Source organism: Nelumbo nucifera, chromosome 7, assembly GCF_055504915.1.
Source record: "Nelumbo nucifera cultivar China Antique chromosome 7, China Antique-T2T, whole genome shotgun sequence".
NCBI lineage: Eukaryota > Viridiplantae > Streptophyta > Magnoliopsida > Proteales > Nelumbonaceae > Nelumbo > Nelumbo nucifera.
The window spans coordinates 36,348,134-36,362,373 of NC_142655.1; the positions used below are offsets into that span (position 1 = coordinate 36,348,134).

At 38.2% G+C, this 14,240-nt stretch overlaps 1 protein-coding gene across 8 annotated transcripts in view; it reads right to left on the minus strand.

Moving 5' to 3' along the window:
- Positions 1–7,304: 7,304 nt before the first annotated feature.
- Positions 7,305–14,240, minus strand: part of LOC104598351 (S-adenosyl-L-methionine-dependent methyltransferases superfamily protein) — a 76,980-nt gene continuing 70,044 nt past the window's right edge. For 7 of the 8 annotated variants that reach the window (XM_088891498.1, XM_088891503.1, XM_088891495.1 and 4 more), the window contains one exon: positions 7,305–7,771. In XM_088891498.1, the coding sequence (XP_088747624.1) occupies positions 7,589–7,771 (183 nt within the window). In that variant the 3' untranslated portion in view covers positions 7,305–7,588. The remainder of the gene's footprint in view (positions 7,772–14,240) is intronic. The other variant, XM_088891501.1, reaches the window with a different exon arrangement.

Genomic DNA, 14,240 nt, shown 5'->3' on the forward strand with positions numbered 1-14,240 from the left:
GTTCTTTGCAGCCGAGGGAGAGGTGCTCTTTTGTCGGGCAGTGTTTAATCATTAAGGGCTGAAAGGTTAAGTGTAAGGCCATTTAGGATAATACCTGATGGGCTAATCTTGCACCTGCCCAGAGTCCCTAGGTTTTTTATAAGATGGCTTGGCCCAGGGACCACTTAATGTAAGTGTTAGGCCCATAGGGTCCATATGATGGGCTCAGGGGTTCATTGGGCTTCTCAGTGTATTCGACTAGGCCTTGTAAATAAAGGTTTGGTCGAATCTATGTGGCTGGTGTGTAGATCAATGCTTGGGTCCCACGCCATACAAAGAAGCCCAATTGGGCAGTAGATTGGAAACCAATTGAGCACTGATTATTTAATGAGCCAAAAGCCCATTTCGAACTATGTTGATATGATCACCCACTTAAGGGGCGGATCTGAGATTAAGGTTAGCAAAAGGATTGGGCCTTTAACCTAATCCAGTCTAGGAGACCAAATTCAAATCAGATTTGAATATGGTAATCTCCTGATAAGATCAGGAGTTATCTAACCTAATCTGCAGATAGGATTAAGATCATCACCTATCCAGATGCTAATTTGGATTGCGATAACTCCTAATTAGGAGATTTCTTAATGCAGAAAAAAAGAGGAGAAACCCTAAGAGAGAGACTACAGAATTCAAACCTAGGGTTTTGAGCAGAAAATCTTTCTACGAATTGAGATAGGATGTCATACACATTCCAGAGAGAAGAAAAGCATTTTTCGCCATCTTCATCTCAGGAATTCTCCTCCAGCCGCCGCCATTCTCTGAAAAGATTCAATCTTTGAAGAAAAGAAATCAAGAAATCAGTTCTTGATATCAGTTTTGCAGAAAGAACTCAAAAGATTTGGTGCTCAGAGTTTCCAGAGGATTTTTGTGAAGGATTCAGTGTATAGGATGCAATCTGCTGGTTCCGTTCCACACATTGTTGTGTCATCTTCAGCAGGAGTGGATCTTGGTGTCCTCTTTGGGCGTGAACACCAACTTTGGGAGATACTGCTTCTCTAGATCAGGTATAATTCATCATTTGTCTTTTGGTTTAGATCTTGTTCGATTATGGTTCAAGTAGGATCCTTGAATATTGTATTCTAAATTTTGGAAATATGATTCCTAGTTGGAACATGGTAGAAAAATGTTTGAATTTCACCCACCCATTCTGCAACTTTTATGGCGTCCATACGATGGATCCTACCATTCTTTCACTCCGCCACTCAGCCTTATGCTTGTCTTGAACCCCTACAATGTGTTACATACATGAGTAGAAGTCTCGGAGTCAATACACCAGGATGTAGAAGTAACCAACATATTGGTTTCTATAACAAAGGATTCAAAATTACCTTGCTTATTGGTCTCTAGATACTAAGGACAATTCCTCTTCCAGTGGTCGGTCTACTTGCAGAAGTAACAAGCATATGATGTCTTATCCTTATTCTGCTTGCAGAATTGGATTGTCTAAGGAGACTATAATGTTGCACCGGGCAAGAGAGTTCTTCTCCTCCCATTCTTGATACTCTTTCTTAAGGGCATCTGAAGCCCTATCACACAGACGTTCCGGTGTAGGGTTTTGGCTACCTTGTCCAATTTCTCCGACGTCAGCACTAACATAAGGTTAAGGAACTAATCAGCGTAATTTGGTCCCTTAAGTTTATTGTCATCCAATAATTTGGCAAACTATCCGCTTGCCATTTCTGGTAAAAGGCAATGCAAATTATTAGTCCACAACCTAAATTGATTCATGTTATTTACATAGAAAAGACTTTTAATCCATGTTCCATTTTCATTTGTTCATCTCTGAGATTTACCTTCCATCTTAGTGACGGAAACACGATTATGTATTTGGAAATGTGGGAAATCACATATAGTGCATAAAGCAAACTATTTCAACTGCAAAGCCCCACCATTTTCTGTGAATGATCATATCTACTCATTTTATGAACTTTCCCTTTGTCATCTATTAGACAATGTTCATTGTCATTTTAGGTCAAACATTTCTATGCAGTAAGTGCAAACGCACCATATTTGTGAACGCCAATGTACCGTGAGAGTCTTCCATTTTAGGATAAACCCCTCCCACATCGTTCTATAATGCCACTATCATCTTATGGAGCAATCAAACAGACTCACTAGCAAATGGATAGCCCAATTTTATGGTACATCTCCTCATTACTGATAAACCCATCTCCATGCTAATTACGAAAGGCTTTTGGAAAGTTCATCATATGAATCTTCTTATCACATGCACTTATATATATATCCAGAGAGAACAAGTTATTATGTCCCTAAATCTGATTTAGGTGAAACCAAAGTGGCTCCCACTGACTTTCTTAAAGTCAGATTCAAATGGACCCAAAACGGCTAGGGTTCCGCACAGTTCCTCTTGGAGAGGAAGCTAATCTGGGGCCCATTGAGAAAGAAGATTATCCAATGATCTTTAGGTAATCATGGCAATGATGTACATTCAGCCATAGTGTGCGTAGAGAGCCCCTAACGAATTAAAATGGGCCAAGTACTTATGGCTCATGTACGAAGCACATCACACATCGCATACATCCACATGCATGAAATTGATCCAATCAATCACATAAACTATAAAACCCTAATTAATTAAAGTTAACACATCATCAACCCATTGAGGCCTATAATATTATGAAGGTATATGGGCTAAACTGCGAAAGGCAGTTCAGCCCATGTAGATGTAAGGCTGAAATAAGGTTGATTTTGCTTTAACTTAGCAGAATAGGGTTTTACAAGGGTGGGCCAAATTGCATCATGTGTTGGACCATCAAACCCCTGACCCATAACAGAATTTGGGTCACCTAAAACATTATCCATGGGGCTGATAACAGAACCCATCGAACCATAGGTTCAGTCCAAACAAATTCGACCAAACTATGTCAAATTCAACCTAGGGTTTGGTGTCCAAAATAATTTGCAATTTCAAGAATATGATCTGAAAAATAATTACGGCCGAAAAAGACAATCAAGATTAGCAAGAAAATAAATCAAAGGGTTGTAATGTGATGACCTTGGACAAACCAAACAATATATTTACAAACCAAACAATAATCACAAAACAATAGATTAGAAAATGCAGGGTGTGCAAATCTTGGCGCCAGAAAAGATTTCGATCTCCATCACACATACAGCCCACACATCCAAGAAATAATCACGAAAGAATTCCATAATTAAATTAGGATAATAAAGAAATATATTTTAGATCATACGCCCAAAAATCTGGGAATCGAATTCTCAGAAAAACTACAAGATTGCGCAAATCGGGTAAAATAGTTTCTACTCATTTGTGTAGGTTCAGATCTGGTATGAATTTGGTTCAAGACTCAAACCCGGCTCTGATACCATTGAAGGGAAGAGATATCTATCAAATGGATGGCTGAACCATGTAGGGTGGCTGGGCAAAATTTCAAAAAATTTCTTTCTCCCTTCTAGGAATCCTATTCCCTAATTTAGAACAACTGCATTTTTCAATGTTCGTTTTTGAAACAAACCAAACTAAATTTATAACCAATTGGGCTTTAGACCATTAAGTTATTAGGCTCAATTCCCCTTTAATTTGTTGGCTAACTTAGTTCTCTTTGTATAACGTGGGACCCTAACATTGATCTCCACAAAAGTCATATGGGTTCAGTCTAGCCTCTATTACAAGGCTTGGCCAAATTCACTACTGAAGATAGTGAACCCCTGAACCCATCAATATAAGCTCTTAGTAGGCTCAACAATTACACTAAATGGTCCCTAAGTCCAACCACATTATGAAAGCCCAAGAACTATGGACTTAAATGACATTAGCCCATCAGGTAAAAGCTCTAAATTGTCTTATACTTAACTTCTTAGCCCATAATGATCAAACGTTATCCGATAAGAAATGACCTATCCCTCGGTTGCAATGGTATTGCACTCTCTACTCACATGGATTTCGAAAATTAAAACATTTTACAAACATTTTGTATAACCATAATATATATGTATATCTCTATATAAATATATTTTGCAAAACAAATTTCAACAAGTTTAAAATCAACTACCAGCAGTTTAAGTTTCCATCAGAGAGCGCATTCCCCGATCACACTTTGTCCAACAAAGGGGTTGATTCTGTCACTATGATCACCCACTCAAGTAAAAATAAAAGTGCTAAAAATAATGGAGAGAAAGATCAATCCAACTAAAAATAATGGAGAGAGAAAGAGAATAAGTGTTTTCATAAAAGTGTTTTCATAAAAGTACTTTTGTAAATGTGCTTTTGTAAAAATTCTTTCATAAAAGTTCTTTTATAAAAGTGTTTTCATAAAAGTGTTTTTATAAAAGTGCTTTCATAAAAGTACTTCTATAATACTTCCATAAAAGTTTTTATTATAAAAGTGCTTTCGTGTAAAAGTACTTTTGTAAGTTCTCTCATAAAAGTACTTTATAAAAGCACTTTCGTAAAAGTATTTTTCAAAATGTGCTTTTATTAAAGTGATTTTGTAAAGTGCTTTTATAAAACTACTATAAAAATGCATTCATAAAAGTACTTTTGTAAAAATGCTTTCGTAAAAATGTGTTTTCGTAAAAATACTTTTCAAAAAATTACTTTTATAAAAGTGTTTTTATAAATGTACTTTTGTAAAACTACTTCCACAAAAGTGATTTTATGCTAGCTACAGTTTCGACCTCATGATCGGATTATTGGAAATTTGATTTGGGTCCAATTCAAACCAATAAGAATATAGACCAATTTATTTTTGGATTGGCCCAACCCAATAATTATAACGGACCATCAAATTCCAATTTGATAAGGTTTGGATCGGATTGGATCCAAACCAAAACTGGTCGATTGACACCCCTACCCATAATTTGTTGGCTTGTGTAGGCAGGATTCAATCCCAAGCCCAAGGCTCCGCTACAACCAGCAGTACCAACCAGCAAAGGTTCCAACTAATTTGTTGGCTTGGGACTGAATCCCACCTGCACAAAGGGTTTGGGGGATTATGGGCTGGGGGATGGCCCTGAAGATATTTTAATTGCCTTCACAATTGCTTTCTAAAATGGAATAGCATCATCCAGAATGAGTTTCACATACCACATTATTCAGTCTCCACTCCGATAGTTTGGAAACTTGAACTCAACACCAATGTTTGTTCGGCCTAACATTCAACACCAGAGTTGTTGGTGAAAGAATGGTAGGATCCATCTAATGGACGCCATAAAGGTTGCGGAATGGGTGGGGCGAATTTCAAAAATTTCCTACCTTCTCCCAACTGGGAATCATATTCCCTGAATTTAGAATACAATATTCAAGGATCTACTTGAACCCTAATCAAACCAGATCTGTACCAAAAGATAAATGGGAGGATTATACCTGATCCGGAGAAGCAGTATCTCCCAAAGTTGGTGTTCACGCCCAAAGAATGCTCCAAGATCTGTCCCTGCTGAAGATGACACAGCTGTGGATGGAACAGAACCAGCAGGGTGCGTCCTACACACTGGATCCTTCACAAGAATCCCCTGGATGTACTAAACACTGAATTCTTTCAGTCTTTCTTGCAAGACTGATGTCAAGAACTGGTTTCTTGACTTTCTTTTCTGCAAAGATCAAATCTTGCAACAATGCAGATGGCGGCGGCAGGAGGAGATTTCCAGAAACGAAAAGGCTGAACTGTTTTCTTTTCTGGAGAGAATGAGATCTAATCTCAATTCGCAGGAACCTTTCTTGCTTACCAGAACCTCTTAGATCGAAATCTGATTTCCCTCTCTTGGTTCATTCGAAAATCTCCTCTCTTTTCTTCTTGATTAAGAAATCTCCTAATTAGGAGTTATCCCAATCCAAATCAGTATTTGGATAGGGGATAATCTTAATCCCTTTCCCAGATAGAGTTAGCTTACTCCTGATCTTATCAGGAGGTTACCAGATTCAAATCTGATTTGAATTTGGTCTCTAAGAGTGGATAAGGCTAAGAGCCCAATCCTTTTTGCTAACTTCAATCTCAAATTCGCCCCATTGATGGGTGATCATATCAGCCCACTTCGAAATGGGCTTTTGGCCCATTAAGTATTCAGTGTTTAATTAGTTTCCAATCTGCTGCCCAGTTGGGCTTCTTTGTATGGCGTGGGACCCAAGCATTGATCTACACACCAGCCACATGGGTTCGGCCCAGCCTTTAATACAAGGCCCAGCCAAATTCACTGAAAATCTCAATGAACCCCTTGAGTCCATCGTATGAACCCTATGGGCCCAACACTTACATTAAGTGGTCCCTGGGCCAAGCCATCTTATAAAAACCCAGGGACTGTGGGCAGGTGCAAGATTAGCCCATCAGGTATTATCCTAAATGGTCTTACACTTAACCTCTCAGCCCTTAATGATCAAGCACTGCCCGACAAGAGAGGACCTCTCCCTCGGCTGCAAGGAACAGTGCCGCACTCTCCTCTCACATGGATCCCGGGAATTAAAACCATTTGCAAACATTTTGAAACCGTACATATATATGTAAATATATTAATTTTGCAAAAACAAAATTCCAACGATTGAAATCAACTGCCGGCAGTTTGGTTTCCATCAGAGAGAGTGCATTCCCGATCATTACCCTTTGTCCGACAAAGTGGCTGATTCTGTCACTATGACCACCCACTCAGATGAATTCTCAAACTGCCCCAACATACCCAGGTTTTGATCCCCACTAAGGATCTCATTGATTGGCATATCAAAGGCAGCCTGATCCAGCACCTAGTGAAGTGTCATAATCGAGTCTAGGGGTCAGGTGTAACTTTCCAGTTTTGCCCATCTATCTCCAAGGTCCAGGGCAAGACTGGAAATCTGTTCCGGTTCAAGGATTCAAGTAATCCCATGCTGTATGTGCCTCGGGTCTTACCCTGATGGCTGAGACAGGCCATCCCAACACTTGGTGGCACACCAGTATCAGCCTTGGCAGGATAAATCTCCCCAGACTTATCCAGCGGCTGTGAACATTTAAAACTAACATGAGTCTCTACAAATGTCCAGTTTTAGGGTTTTACACAGAATTAAACCAAACAACATGAATCAAACATGCACTTTATTTATTTCCACTAAATAACAAAAGTACATCAAAATGATTGAAGCTAAGGGCATACAAAACTGTCTAACAGTTGGATACTTGGATGGTTATGGTTATTCACAGAACTTCAGTCCAGAAATCATTCTTCAGTCATTAGCTTGGACATTAACCCTTGGCATTGCATCAATCTTTAAGCTTCTTTATATGCTCAATCTGTTCCATGTTGCAGAATTTTGACAAAGATCCTTAGTAAGTAATGAGCCTTAGAATTAAGACCAGTATTAGCAAGAAAATGCCTATGGAAAATGGCTAACACATGATCTGCGGACCATTTAACACTCGAGAGAATCCAACTTAAATACAGTTTTGACATAATGACTTCAACTTTGATATGCCAACGTAGCTAAGGCAGTTAGCATTCCATGCCCATATGGCTTAATGACATACATTTTGTGCTGACATAAAGAACAAGATAAGAGGTTACCAAATCACTACCAATATCGTTTCTGCATTAGACAACTAAATCTGCATCAAATTTTCTGAGCAATTATGGCCACATTTCGTGGTGATAATATGGGATTGAAAATGGGCAAAGCAACTGCCTTGACCGAACTGCCTTGTTCTTGAAGGAACAATAATCTATCAAGCAAAAGCAAAGTTTCCAACACAGGCCCCAATACGGCTCTAAGCGACCAGTAAGGCCCTATAAGTTCCTGCATGATAAAAAGATAATGATAAGGGTTGCATAATTACTTATACATGACTTATAGTAAAATAGAAGCTCAACTTATTGGATTATGGCATCAAATTTCTATCACCCAGATCTAATAAAGTAAGAATGTAAAAAGAATAACAAATAACTACTAGTTGTGAATGATAGAAATTTCCATGAATAAAATGTACTTGATTTTAGTTGGCAAATCCGGATTGCAATCAGTCCAATTCTTGATGCAATTTAATGAAGAAAAATTACTAGAGAAGAGAAGAAGAAGAAAGAAAGAAAGAAAGAAGAGAGAAGAGAAGGATGAGAGAAAGAGTGATGGCCTTAGTTGCTGCCCCACTCAGCTATTTATAATAGCATCAAAATATACGATAGCCAATTACATTAATGCCCCTACTGCTTACATAAGAAAATAACTAATAAAACTAACATTGTTAACAGAAGTCTAACCACAAATATAAATAGGGAACAAACTAACAGCAGCAGTGGGGACCACAATAAATGAAATAACAGCAATATAACAGCACTAATTAGTGCTCAACTTCTCTACACTCCCCCTCAAGTTGGGAATAGATATTTATCATTCCCAACTTGCGTAAATCTGTTTCCAACTTGGCCCTTGTAACTGCCTTGGTGAAGAGATTAGCAAGCTGCATATCAAAGGCAATATATGAATGACACTTCCAAAGAGGCAACTCTCTCTCTGATAAAGTGTCGATCCACCTCAATATGTTTAGTTCTGTCATGTTGTACCGGATTGTTGGCAATGTTAATAGCAGCCTGATTCTCACAATATAGCATTAGAGGCTTCTCATAAGCAATTCCCAATTCCTCAAACAAGGACCTCATCCATAATACTTCAGCCACACCATGTGCCATAGATTTGTATTCTGCTTCAGCACTGGAACGTGCTACAACATTTTGTTTCTTACTCTTCCAAGAGACAAGGTTGCCTCCTACAACGACACAATACCCAGAAGTAGACCTCCTGTCATCAACACACCTAGCCCAATCAGCATCTGTGTAGACTTCTATCTTCATGTGTCCATTATTTTTGAAGAGTATGCCTCTACCTAGACATCTCTTTAGGTAACCAAGGATCCTCTCAACTATAAGAAGGTGAGTGGTTTTGGGGGAATGCATGTACTCGCTAACTACACTGACTGCATAAGAAATGTCTGTTCGGGTGGGGCAAAGATAAAACAGTTTCCCAACCAACCTCTGAAACATAACCTTGTCCTCAAGGGGCTCTCCACCTTCGGTTCCAATCTTGTGGTCTTATTCAATGGGTGTGTCAGCTGGTTTAACACCTAGGTTTCTAGTTTCCTACAGAAGATCAAGAACATACTTCCATTAGGAGACAAAAATCCCATGTTTGGACCGGGCTACTTCAATACCCAAGAAATAACGTAGTTCTCCCAAGTCTTTGACTTCAAATTCTTGGTGAAGTAGTTGTTTAAGAGAGTCAATCTCATGAGTACCACTCCCTATCACCACAATAGGTTTACACCACAGGAAAGGACTATAGAGGAGGTCCAAGGAGTGTAAGGGTTTTGAAAAAAGAAGCTCAATGGACCTACAATAAGGATGAGGTATCTGCTATCCTATTCTCCAAGGTAAATCCCAAATTCCAATCAAATACTTTCAAGGAAGTAGAAGAGACAATGAATTTAGAAATAGGCTTCCCTTTGAAATTCAAGGAGTCTTTATGGAGACTGCCTATAAAGAAAGATAGTTGTGCATAAGGTGGTGGTTAGTATTCATGGGCTCTTGGATAATTGTTGGGATGCGGTAATCAACAAGGCTACTATAGCCTTCCTTAGTAGCAAGATCAAATTCTGGCGAGATCTTTGAGTTGGAAAAATGCATTTAAAAGATCCCAACAAAGACAACTTGAATTGTTGAATACCCTTCAAAAGACCTTTGTATATAGGTAATGCAGCAGGAGGGAGGCATTGGGCAATCTAGAGCACAAAAGGGTCGATTTGAGAATAGAGCGGGAGCCCTGTCAACGCAACCACATCCTCGATGGTGACCGAAAACTCTCCTCTAGAGCCCATGAAGGTATGGGTTCAAGTGCACAACCTCATGATCGAAGGACCCATGAACCCTAGGTCCTTGTTCTTCCCAAGAGATGTTAAGCAATCAATAGGCCAAAGTAAAACTGCTTTTGACAAAAGCTTGGAGAAAATAGGTTTTGAGAACATGAACCCAACCCATTTATCATACACTTCGCCATCAACCTCGCAACGTTGCCACAAGATTTCCTTCTAGGGGACGTTCCTGTACACGCAGAGGAGTTCATTCCCTTTGATGATGTAGTAAGTCCCCCCCTTCACCTAGGAGATGAAGGACAGAATGCCTCATCATCAGATGATTCCCACAACAGCCCAACCATCTCCTGTATACAATTCATGTCCACAAACTGGACAAAGTCACAAAAAGGGGACAGAGCCAACCTAGGCATGGTTATAGAATAGGTCGGAATCACTGGATAGAACAAAGAAAGAAAGCACGGAGAACAAACAAGGAAGAAAAACAAGGTTGGGTGAGAAATGAAAGGGATACAAGATGACAGAAGAAGATGATAGATCGAGCACCAAGAATTGGGGGGCGGGGGGGTTATCATATCCTCCCCCTTTTCAAACTACCGCATGCGCAAAGAGGACACGTATCGTGTGCATAATAACACCTGAATCGCACGATTTGTTTAAAAGGGTTGCCGGTTTTCTAAATTTACAACAAAAACCCCTATCACATTAAAAGACAAATTTGGGCACCCAACTATAGACACCCTATTCTTTGCACTCTTGTTTACTGATAGAATCTCGTTTTACCAATAAGAAAGGGGGGCTAAGATATATAAGGAAAAGCCCAAAATGTGAAATCCAAGCCCAAAATGCCAGATCCCAAAACCGAATCATAGTGCTTACTTATAGAAAATTCTACATGTAAGAAAGGGACTAATGTAGGAGTTTGGGAATGGAAAACCCACTACACAGCATAAAGGGGGATGTGAACCATTGTAGTAGCCCTAAAAAAAATATGCCAAGTGATGTGCACAAAAGATGAGCAAACCCAAAAGCAATTCAGGACAAAGAGTGGGGATAGTAACTAACACTTTCATAGGACACTGTTGGTGTGAAAATTTTAATAAATTCTCATGCAACACAATTCACTCAATCAAGTGATTGAGTTTTTATTATTTTGGGTAAGGCCCATTCAGGGAATCATACGAATTGTTCCCCTTAAGTACATCTCAACAAGAAAGTAGAGAACACCTTTTGATTCTAACTTGGAGAAATGAATGCATAGATCAAAAGAAAAGAACAATAGGGTACTTAAAAAGAACTTTTCATTTGCGTTTCTTTTACATCAAGAATGAAAAGAAAGAAAAAGAAAATACAATTGAGAAACTATACAACAATACATTTCTCCTTTCTTTTTGATACAATGAAAATTTCCTTCTCACTCCTTTCTTCACAATAAGCTGTAGTCAATCAGATGAAATTCTAACAGCCTTAATCCTTGGATTTTTGCATACAAAAAGGTAACTGTAGTCAATCAAACTGAATATTTGATTGTAGACGATTTTCATCCCTCCTCTCTTCATTTTCATTTGAAGGGAACCATAATCATCCTTCGAGAATTAGACTATAGATGGTTTAATCCCCAACTTTGTCTTGAAAGAGGAACCATAATCAACCAAGTAGAGGCATGTGGTTGTAGATGGTTTATTTCCCTCTACTCTTCACTTTCATTTGAAGGGAACCATAATCAGCCTTCAAGAATTAGACTGTAGATGGATTAATCCCTAACTTTGTCTTGGAAAAGGGACCTTAATCAACCAAGTACAGACACCTAGTTGTAGATGGTTTGTTTCCCTCTATTCCCTTTCTCAAAAGTGAAAATAAAAGAGAGAGAAATAAGGATACATAGTAGAAGACATATATAGGAAGTATTCACAGAGAGGACTTTCCTTTTTCTACCTGTATTAGTGAGACTTTTCCTTCCCTACCTTCCCTTGAGCACTTCTCTTTTCTTCTCTCTTTATCTTTGCTTTTCTTAAGAATCTCTTGTGACAATTTTCTCCTTAGAAGTCTCCATCTAGCTTCCCCTTAAGGAGCTTAAATAAGGAGTGGGGTAGTTATGTAACTACCTCCTCCTCCTAGATGAGGAGCACCTGTCCTTCCTACTTAAAGAGAGGGAACTCCCATACGAGATACTTTTTTATAGTTTTAATGATTTGGCTAGCAGACTAGCCAACCACTTATTAAATATTATTTTAATTAAAAAAAAATCCCTTCAACAGACACGTGTTGGGAAAAGTTCCCTTGAGAACACGTGGTGAATCCCCCACTCTGGTATAGTTGGGGGTAGATCTCCCTAGAACGAATAAAGGGTAGCAAATCAATGTGATTCCTGAGTTCCAAGGAATAATTGTCAAATGCAATGGCCGAATGGGGACCTTCTAAGGATAGAGGATTCCTTAGCCATCTAAACGCAACGGCAACTATAAATACCCAATCATATAAAGGGGAAAGGATACACCACCACTATCATAGAGAGAACGGTAGTGCCATCCTTCTGTCCTCCAAACCTATTACCTTAGTGTTGTAACCTACCTACCCACAAGCAGTTTAACCAAACAATGGAATTATTTTTTAACATTCTTTCCCAACCATTGTCTATTTCAGAATCTAAACCGGAAGGAAGGTGAATGGAAATGGTTGTCAAGTAGAAGGAATCTATTTGTGGATAACCTACCAAGGAAGTTGCTAGTATTGGAGTCCACTAGCCCTAGTTATGTATGTTTTTTAGCAGAGATGAAGTTCCACAAAACTTAAAAACTTTCTACAATATAATCGAATCTCCATTTGAAAGGAAAACTAAGTTTCTAAATAGACAATGATATAGAATAATTTAAAAGACATCCCATTTTGTATTGAACTGAGAAAAGTGTTACCAATCAAAATTCCTATGCCTATACATCAGAAAAAAAAAAAAGGTGTATTAGAGGAAGAGCATATGATAGAGTTCCTAGAGAGATAATATGGTGGATCTTGAAAAAGAATGGGGTTCAAAATAAGTATATAGACCCATAGTTGTCAAGGCGGCGTCTAGGAGACAAGGTTCCCTAGGAGGCTTGCCTCACCCAGTCGCCAAGCAATTTTGTATATTGTCTTATTAAATACTTTTATATTGTTATTTTTTAAAGGTTATAATTATAAATAGACATTATTAAACAAAAATATTTATTTTTTGTGTTTATAAACAAATTTCTTTTTATTATTTTCTTATTTGTTAGGGTTTAATCAACACAAACATTGCTAACTGCTGTATTGAACCCTCAAAAGTCTTCAAAATCTGAACCAATAAGGGAAGAACTTGAAATTTTGTCTAATCAACACATTTCTTCTTCCACCACCTTTTCTTTTCTTCTTTTCCTATAATAAAAATAGGGGTTCAGCCCCTATATTTTTTGAATTTTCTTTTCTTCTTTTTCTTCTCATAAATATGTTGATTTTCTTGTTATGAAGGAAAGGTGGTTATGGAACCTAGGGAACTACCCTAGGATAATGTGGATTTTACTTAAATACAATTGCCTAGGTGCACCTAGGCAACTAGATGACAAGGTACCCCCTGTCACCTAGCCTCACCTTGGCACCTTGAAAACTATGTATAGACCTAATTAAGAATATGTATGAGGGGGCAACAACCAATGTTAGAACACCAGTGGAAAAGACTTCAGATTTTATAGTTATTATGGATCTTCCCCAAGGTTCAACAATTAGCCCTTATCTATTTACATTTATCATAGATGAATTGACTAAAACATATTTAAGAGGAGGTTCCATGGTACATTTTGTTTGCAGATGACATTGTCATAATTGATGAAACTATTGAAAGATTAAATAAAAAATTAAGCTTATAGAAAAATGCCTTAGAAACAAGAGGTTTTAAAATAAGACTAAAACAGAGTATATGAGATGTAAATTTAGTAATAATAGGAATGTAAATCAAGATACACTTAGGATTGGAGACCAAGAGATAACTCAATGTGACCATTTCTGATACCTTGGTTCAATAATTCATAAAAAGGGAGAGATTAAGGAGGGTCACCCAAAGAATTAGAGCAAGATGTGCAAAATACAGGGGTGCACATGGACTTTTATTTGAAAGGAAAATACCACAGATTAAAAGGAAAATTCCATAAAACAGTTGTAAGACCAGCTATATTGTATGGAGCAGAGTGTTGAGCAGTCAAGAAACAACATGTCCAAAAAATGAATGTAGCAGAAATGCGAATTCTAAGATGGATGAGTGGAAAAACTAGAAAGGATAGGATTAGGGATGAAGCTACCCATAGGAACCTATGAGTTATCTCTAATAGGTGATAAAATGAGAGAGAGAATAGACTACGATGGTTTAGGCACACACACAGAAGACCACCAACTATG